Source organism: Echiichthys vipera, assembly GCF_963691815.1.
Source record: "Echiichthys vipera genome assembly, chromosome: 5".
NCBI lineage: Eukaryota > Metazoa > Chordata > Actinopteri > Perciformes > Trachinidae > Echiichthys > Echiichthys vipera.
The window spans coordinates 742,914-752,261 of NC_139830.1; the positions used below are offsets into that span (position 1 = coordinate 742,914).

At 45.1% G+C, this 9,348-nt stretch overlaps 1 protein-coding gene across 1 annotated transcript; it reads right to left on the reverse strand.

The window, feature by feature from the left end:
- Positions 1–565: 565 nt before the first annotated feature.
- sst1.2 (somatostatin 1, tandem duplicate 2) lies at positions 566–4,184 on the reverse strand (the record flags this gene model as incomplete). The annotated part of the gene is made up of 2 exons (XM_083913933.1): positions 566–772; positions 4,008–4,184. The coding sequence occupies 2 exons, from the start codon at positions 4,182–4,184 to the stop codon at positions 566–568; spliced, it is 384 nt and encodes a 127-aa protein (XP_083770059.1).
- Positions 4,185–9,348: the final 5,164 nt, after the last annotated feature.

A 9,348-nucleotide genomic window follows, 5' to 3' on the forward strand; every position in this document is an offset into this window, starting at 1 on the left:
AACACACCTGGGCGGGGCTTAAACAGGCAGCCAGGTACCTGGGCGGGGCTTAAACATGCAGGCAGGTACCTGGGCGGGGTCTAAACAGGTGGGCGGGGCTTTAACAGGAGGACAGGTACCTGGGCGGGGCTTAAACATGCAGGCAGGTACCTGGGCGGGGCTTAAACATGCAGGCAGGTACCTGGGCGGGGCTTAAACAGGTAGACAGGTACCTGGGCGGGGCTTAAACAGGTAGACAGGTACCTGGGCGGGGCTTAAACATGCAGGCAGGTACCTGGGCGGGGCTTAAACAGGTAGACAGGTACCTGGGCGGGGCTTAAACATGCGGACAGATACCTGGGCGGGGCTTAAACAGGTAGACAGGTACCTGGGCGGGGCTTAAACAGGCGGACAGGTACCTGGGCGGGGCTTAAGCATGGAGACAGGTACCTGGGCGGGGCTTAAACAGGTAGACAGGTACCTGGGCGGGGCTTAAACAGGCGGGCAGGTACCTGGGCGGGGCTTAAGCATGGAGACAGGTACCTGGGCGGGGCTTAAACAGGCGGACAGGTACCTGGGCGGGGTTTTAACAGGAAGTGAAGCCCTTCCAGTAGAAGTTCTTGCAGCCGGCTTTGCGTTCGCGGGGGGGCAGGCTGTTGGGGGCGTCGATGGACCGCTCCAGGTTCATTCTCCCTCCTGTCGCCATGGAAACAACCTCCGCCTCCCGCTGGGCGTCGGCCTCTGGCAGAGACATCTGAGCGAGCAGGTCCTCCACCGCACGTTTGCTCCACTCCTGAAAAACACACGCAGTTATTACGCACACGTTTTTACGCAGCCTAAGCGTGTGTTAAAGTGTCCTCTAGGAGCATAAACGTGTGTTAAAGTGTCCTCTAGGAGCATAAACGTGTGCTAAAGTGTCCTCTAGGAGCATAAACGTGTGTTAAAGTGTCCTCTAGGAGCATAAACGTGTGTTAAAGTGTCCTCTAGGAGCATAAACGTGTGTTAAAGTGTCCTCTAGGAGCATAAACGTGTGTTAAAGTGTCCTCTAGGAGCATAAACGTGTGTTAAAGTGTCCTCTAGGAGCATAAACGTGTGCTAAAGTGTCCTCTAGGAGCATAAACGTGTGTTAAAGTGTCCTTTAGGAGCATAAACGTGTGCTAAAGTGTCCTCTAGGAACCTAAACGTGTGTTAAAGTGTCCTCTAGGAGCATAAACGTGTGTTAGTGTCCTCTAGGAACATAAACGTGTGCTAAAGTGTCCTCTAGGAACCTAAACGTGTGTTAAAGTGTCCTCTAGGAGCATAAACGTGTGTTAAAGTGTCCTCTAGGAGCATAAACGTGTGTTAAAGTGTCCTCTAGGAGCATAAACGTGTGTTAGTGTCCTCTAGGAGCATAAACGTGTGCTAAAGTGTCCTCTAGGAACCTAAACGTGTGTTAAAGTGTCCTCTAGGAGCATAAACGTGTGCTAAAGTGTCCTCTAGGAGCATAAACGTGTGCTAAAGTGTCCTCTAGGAGCATAAACGTGTGCTAAAGTGTCCTCTAGGAGCATAAACGTGTGTTAAAGTGTCCTCTAGGAGCATAAACGTGTGCTAAAGTGTCCTCTAGGAGCATAAACGTGTGTTAAAGTGTCCTCTAGGAGCATAAACGTGTGCTAAAGTGTCCTCTAGGAGCATAAACGTGTGTTAAAGTGTCCTCTAGGAGCATAAACGTGTGTTAAAGTGTCCTCTAGGAGCATAAACGTGTGTTAAAGTGTCCTCTAGGAGCATAAATGTGTGTTAAAGTGTCCTCTAGGAGCATAAACGTGTGTTAAAGTGTCCTCTAGGAGCATAAACGTGTGCTAAAGTGTCCTCTAGGAGCATTAATGTGTGTTAAAGTGTCCTCTAGGAGCATAAACGTGTGCTAAAGTGTCCTCTAGCAGCATAAACGTGTGTTAAAGTGTCCTCTAGGAGCATAAACGTGTGTTAAACTGTCCTCTAGGAGCATAAACGTGTGTTAAAGTGTCCTCTAGGAGCATAAACGTGTGTTAAAGTGTCCTCTAGGAGCATAAACGTGTGTTAAAGTGTCCTCTAGGAGCATAAACGTGTGTTAAAGTGTCCTTTAGGAGCATAAACGTGTGTTAAAGTGTCCTCTAGGAGCATAAACGTGTGTTAAAGTGTCCTCTAGGAGCATAAACGTGTGTTAAAGTGTCCTCTAGGAGCATAAACGTGTGTTAAAGTGTCCTTTAGGAGACTAAACGTGTGCTAAAGTGTCCTCTAGGAACCTAAACGTGTGTTAAAGTGTCCTCTAGGAGCATAAACGTGTGTTAGTGTCCTCTAGGAACATAAACGTGTGCTAAAGTGTCCTCTAGGAACCTAAACGTGTGTTAAAGTGTCCTCTAGGAGCATAAACGTGTGTTAAAGTGTCCTCTAGGAGCATAAACGTGTGTTAAAGTGTCCTCTAGGAGCATAAACGTGTGTTAGTGTCCTCTAGGAGCATAAACGTGTGCTAAAGTGTCCTCTAGGAACCTAAACGTGTGTTAAAGTGTCCTCTAGGAGCATAAACGTGTGCTAAAGTGTCCTCTAGGAGCATAAACGTGTGCTAAAGTGTCCTCTAGGAGCATAAACGTGTGCTAAAGTGTCCTCTAGGAGCATAAACGTGTGTTAAAGTGTCCTCTAGGAGCATAAACGTGTGCTAAAGTGTCCTCTAGGAGCATAAACGTGTGTTAAAGTGTCCTCTAGGAGCATAAACGTGTGCTAAAGTGTCCTCTAGGAGCATAAACGTGTGTTAAAGTGTCCTCTAGGAGCATAAACGTGTGTTAAAGTGTCCTCTAGGAGCATAAACGTGTGTTAAAGTGTCCTCTAGGAGCATAAATGTGTGTTAAAGTGTCCTCTAGGAGCATAAACGTGTGTTAAAGTGTCCTCTAGGAGCATAAACGTGTGCTAAAGTGTCCTCTAGGAGCATTAACGTGTGTTAAAGTGTCCTCTAGGAGCATAAACGTGTGCTAAAGTGTCCTCTAGCAGCATAAACGTGTGTTAAAGTGTCCTCTAGGAGCATAAACGTGTGTTAAACTGTCCTCTAGGAGCATAAACGTGTGTTAAAGTGTCCTCTAGGAGCATAGACGTGTGTTAAAGTGTCCTCTAGGAGCATAAACGTGTGTTAAAGTGTCCTCTAGGAGCATAAACGTGTGTTAAAGTGTCCTCTAGGAGACTAAACGTGTGTTAAAGTGTCCTCTAGGAGCATAAACGTGTGTTAAAGTGTCCTCTAGGAGACTAAACGTGTGTTAAAGTGTCCTCTAGGAGCATAAACGTGTGTTAATGTGTCCTCTAGGAGCATAAACGTGTGCTAAAGTGTCCTCTAGGAGCATAAACGTGTGTTAAAGTGTCCTCTAGGAGCATAAACGTGTGTTAAAGTGTCCTCTAGGAGCATAAACGTGTGTTAAAGTGTCCTCTAGGAGCATAAACGTGAGTTAAAGTGTCCTCTAGGAGCATAAACGTGTGTTAAAGTGTCCTCTAGGAACATAAACGTGTGTTAAAGTGTCCTCTAGGAGCATAAACGTGTGTTAAAGTGTCCTCTAGGAGCATAAACGTGTGCTAAAGTGTCCTCTAGGAGCATAAACGTGTGTTAAAGTGTCCTCTAGGAGCATAAACGTGTGTTAAAGTGTCCTCTAGGAGCATAAACGTGTGCTAAAGTGTCCTCTAGGAGCATAAACGTGTGCTAAAGTGTCCTCTAGGAGCCTAAACGTGTGTTAAAGTGTCCTCTAGGAGCATAAACGTGTGCTAAAGTGTCCTCTAGGAGCATAAACGTGTGTTAAAGTGTCCTCTAGGAGCATAAACGTGTGCTAAAGTGTCCTTTAGGAGCATAAACGTGTGTTAAAGTGTCCTCTAGGAGCATAAACGTGTGCTAAAGTGTCCTCTAGGAGCATAAACGTGTGTTAAAGTGTCCTCTAGGAGCATAAACGTGTGCTAAAGTGTCCTCTAGGAGCATAAACCTGTGCTAAAGTGTCCTCTAGGAGCCTAAATGGAGCGCTCTGATTGGTCGCCGGCTCGCTCACCTGTGACAGGAGTCCGGCGTTGCGCGCTCGTTGCAGCAGCCTGTGGTGACGCAGCTCCAGGTCCAGGTCCTGGTTCTGGTACTGCTCCTGGTCTCTGTCGGGCTGCGAGGAAACACCCGGGCCGCACAGAACCAACGCCACGAGAACCAAGATGGCGGAACAATGAACGTACTGCATACCTGCGGGAACAGGGGGGGGGGGGGGACGCCAGAATCAGAAACAGGAAGAAGAAAGGAAACGTGAGCGAGCGGAGGAAGGACGGCGCCTACTGTCTGCTGGTCTGGAGTCTGCTGCCGGGCCTGGTGCTGGTTCTGGGTCTTGGCTCGTCTGTGGTCCCGGTCGTCTCGGGCGGCGCTCTTTTGAAGGCCTGGGCCCCTCCTCCTGCAGGTCCCGTGACGCCCGCGTGTGATCGACGCTGCGGGGGGACGAAGGAACGCCGGCTAAACAAACCTCCATTAGTGTTTATGGACTTTAAATGAAGTCTGAACAATAAGACAATAAAAGTCTCAGCGGCGGCGCCGACGACGGCGGTGGGGACCGTGGCGTCCTGCAGCCGGCGGCGCTCATCTCCAGCAAACACAACGCAGGAATGTCCGGCTGAAGAGGCGGGAAATTAACGGAGCGTGGAGCAGATTAGCAGAGTTCATTAGCGCGCGCTGATAACGCCATTAAACACTGAGGACGCCGCGGAGAGAGGCGCCCACGCAGCAGCGAGCAAACACAGGGCTGCACCCCAGGGCCCCGGGGGGGGGGGGGAGAGGGCGAGAGAGGGGGGGGGGAGAGAGGGGGGGAGAGAGGTGCATCATGGGAGTCACGGAGTCGACGCACTGCAGCTAAAAAGCTCAGAAATGTTAAAAACAGCCATCGGAAAAACACGTTCACATCAAATTCAGAGTGTCCTCGTTCTCATTTAGTGGTCTAAACTTAACCGTCACTTAACCATCTCCTTTAGTGACTGAACTTAACCGTCACTTAACCGTCTCCTTTAGTGGTCTAAACTTAACCGCCACTTAACCGTCTCCTTTAGTGGTCTAAACTTAACCGTCACTTAACCGTCTCCTTTAGTGGTCTAAACTTAACCGTCACTTAACCGTCTCCTTTAGTGGTCTAAACTTAACCGTCACTTAACCGTCTCCTTTAGTGACTGAACTTAACCGTCACTTAACCGTCTCCTTTAGTGGTCTAAACTTAACCGTCACTTAACCGTCTCCTTTAGTGACTGAACTTAACCGTCACTTAACCGTCTCCTTTAGTGGTCTAAACTTAACTGTCACTTAACCGTCTCCTTTAGTGGTCTAAACTTAACTGTCACTTAACCGTCTCCTTTAGTGGTCTAAACTTAACTGTCACTTAACCGTCTCCTTTAGTGGTCTAAACTTAACCGTCTCTTTGAACACCGTGGACCTGATCCAGGGCCGTGTGGACCTGATCCAGGGTCTTAAGGACCTGATCCAGGGTCTCGTGGACCTGATCCAGGGCCTTGTGGACCTGATCCAGGGCCTCGTAGACCTGATCCAGGGCCGTGTGGACCTGATCCAGGGCCTCGTGGACCTGATCCAGGGCCTCGTGGACCTGATCCAGGGCCGTGTGGACCTGATCCAGGGCCTCGTGGACCTGATCCAGGGCCAGCACTCAGTCGTGGATCCTCTTCATCAATGCTAATAAACAGCACATTAGCAGCAGCTGGTTACCGCGGCAACACATTAAGAGCGAGCAGCCGTTGCTGCGGAGACGCTGGCATGAACACACACACACACACACACACACACACACACACACACACACACACACACACACACACACACACACACACACACACACACACACACACACACACACACACACACACACACACACACACACACTCTGAGTCAATTACAGAAACACTTTAGTTTAATTTGCAATAAAAATTTATTCAAATGTGTTTCATCACTTAACGGTCCCCTCTAGTGACTAAACTTAACCGTCCCCTCTAGTGACTAAACTTAACCGTCTCCTTTAGTGACTAAACTTAACCGTCTCCTTTAGAGACTAAACTTAACCGTCTCCTTTAGAGACTAAACTTAACCGTCTCCTTTAGTGACTAAACTTAACCGTCTCCTTTAGTGACTAAACTTAACCGTCTCCTTTAGACTAAACTTAACCGTCTCCTTTAGAGTCTAAACTTAACCGTCTCCTTTAGTGACTTAACTTAACCGTCTCCTTTAGTGACTAAACTTAACCGTCTCCTTTAGAGACTAAACTTAACCGTCTCCTTTAGTGACTAAACTTAACCGTCTCCTTTAGTGACTAAACTTAACCGTCTCCTTTAGAGACTAAACTTAACAGTCTCCTTTAGTGTCTAAACTTAACCGTCTCCTTTAGTGACTAAACTTAACCGTCTCCTTTAGAGACTAAACTTAACAGTCTCCTTTAGAGACTAAACTTAACCGTCTCCTTTAGAGACTAAACTTAACAGTCTCCTTTAGTGACTAAACTTAACCGTCTCCTTTAGAGACTAAACTTAACCGTCACCTTTAGTGACTAAACTTAACCGTCTCCTTTAGAGACTAAACTTAACCGTCTCCTTTAGAGACTAAACTTAACCGTCTCCTTTAGTGTCTAAACTTAACCGTCTCCTTTAGAGACTAAACTTAACCGTCACCTTTAGTGACTAAACTTAACCGTCACCTTTAGAGACTAAACTTAACCGTCACCTTTAGAGACTAAACTTAACCGTCTCCTTTAGTGACTAAACTTAACCGTCTCCTTTAGAGACTAAACTTAACCGTCTCCTTTAGTGACTAAACTTAACCGTCTCCTTTAGTGACTAAACTTAACCGTCTCCTTTAGAGACTAAACTTAACAGTCTCCTTTAGTGTCTAAACTTAACCGTCTCCTTTAGTGACTAAACTTAACCGTCTCCTTTAGAGACTAAACTTAACAGTCTCCTTTAGAGACTAAACTTAACCGTCTCCTTTAGAGACTAAACTTAACAGTCTCCTTTAGTGACTAAACTTAACCGTCTCCTTTAGAGACTAAACTTAACCGTCACCTTTAGTGACTAAACTTAACCGTCTCCTTTAGAGACTAAACTTAACCGTCTCCTTTAGAGACTAAACTTAACCGTCTCCTTTAGTGTCTAAACTTAACCGTCTCCTTTAGAGACTAAACTTAACCGTCACCTTTAGTGACTAAACTTAACCGTCACCTTTAGAGACTAAACTTAACCGTCACCTTTAGAGACTAAACTTAACCGTCTCCTTTAGTGACTAAACTTAACCGTCTCCTTTAGTGACTAAACTTAACCGTCTCCTTTAGTGTCTAAACTTAACCGTCTCCTTTAGTGACTAAACTTAACCGTCTCCTTTAGTGTCTAAACTTAACCGTCTCCTTTAGTGTCTAAACTTAACCGTCTCCTTTAGTGTCTAAACTTAACCGTCTCCTTTAGTGACTAAACTTAACCGTCTCCTTTAGTGACTAAACTTAACCGTCTCCTTTAGAGACTAAACTTAACCGTCTCCTTTAGTGACTAAACTTAACCGTCTCCTTTAGAGACTAAACTTAACCGTCACCTTTAGTGACTAAACTTAACCGTCTCCTTTAGAGACTAAACTTAACCGTCTCCTTTAGAGACTAAACTTAACCGTCACCTTTAGAGACTAAACTTAACCGTCACCTTTAGTGACTAAACTTAACCGTCTCCTTTAGTGTCTAAACTTAACCGTCTCCTTTAGAGACTAAACTTAACCGTCTCCTTTAGAGTCTAAACTTAACCGTCTCCTTTAGTGTCTAAACTTAACCGTCTCCTTTAGAGACTAAACTTAACCGTCTCCTTTAGAGACTAAACATAACCGTCTCCTTTAGAGACTAAACTTAACCGTCTCCTTTAGAGACTAAACTTAACCGTCACCTTTAGAGACTAAGCTTAACCGTCACCTTTAGTGACTAAACTTAACCGTCTCCTTTAGTGACTAAACTTAACCGTCTCCTTTAGAGACTAAACTTAACCGTCACCTTTAGAGACTAAACTTAACCGTCACCTTTAGTGACTAAACTTAACCGTCTCCTTTAGTGACTAAACTTAACCGTCACCTTTAGTGACTAAACTTAACCGTCACCTTTAGTGACTAAACTTAACCGTCTCCTTTAGTGACTAAACTTAACCGTCTCCTTTAGTGACTAAACTTAACCGTCTCCTTTAGAGACTAAACTTAACCGTCACCTTTAGAGACTAAACTTAACCGTCTCCTTTAGTGACTAAACTTAACCGTCACCTTTAGTGACTAAACTTAACCGTCTCCTTTAGTGACTAAACTTAACCGTCTCCTTTAGTGACTAAACTTAACCGTCTCCTTTAGAGACTAAACTTAACCGTCTCCTTTAGTGTCTAAACTTAACCGTCTCCTTTAGTGACTAAACTTAACCGTCTCCTTTAGTGACTAAACTTAACCGTCTCCTTTAGAGACTAAACTTAACCGTCACCTTTAGAGACTAAACTTAACCGTCTCCTTTAGTGACTAAACTTAACCGTCACCTTTAGTGACTAAACTTAACCGTCTCCTTTAGTGACTAAACTTAACCGTCTCCTTTAGTGACTAAACTTAACCGTCTCCTTTAGAGACTAAACTTAACCGTCTCCTTTAGTGTCTAAACTTAACCGTCTCCTTTAGTGACTAAACTTAACCGTCTCCTTTAGAGACTAAACTTAACCGTCTCCTTTAGTGTCTAAACTTAACCGTCTCCTTTAGTGACTAAACTTAACCGTCTCCTTTAGTGACTAAACTTAACCGTCTCCTTTAGTGACTAAACTTAACCGTCTCCTTTAGTGACTAAACTTAACCGTCTCCTTTAGTGACTAAACTTAACCGTCTCCTTTAGTGACTAAACTTAACCGTCTCCTTTAGAGACTAAACTTAACCGTCTCCTTTAGTGACTAAACTTAACCGTCTCCTTTAGTGTCTAAACTTAACCGTCTCCTTTAGTGACTAAACTTAACCGTCTCCTTTAGAGACTAAACTTAACCGTCTCCTTTAGTGTCTAAACTTAACCGTCTCCTTTAGAGACTAAACTTAACCGTCTCCTTTAGTGACTAAACTTAACCGTCTCCTTTAGTGTCTAAACTTAACCGTCTACTTTAGTGGTCTAAACTTAACCGTCTCCTTTAGTGACTAAACTTAACCGTCTCCTTTAGAGACTAAACTTAACCGTCTCCTTTAGTGACTAAACTTAACCGTCTCCTTTAGAGACTAAACTTAACCGTCTCCTTTAGTGACTAAACTTAACCGTCTCCTTTAGAGACTAAACTTAACCGTCTCCTTTAGAGACTAAACTTAACCGTCTCCTTTAGTGACTAAACTTA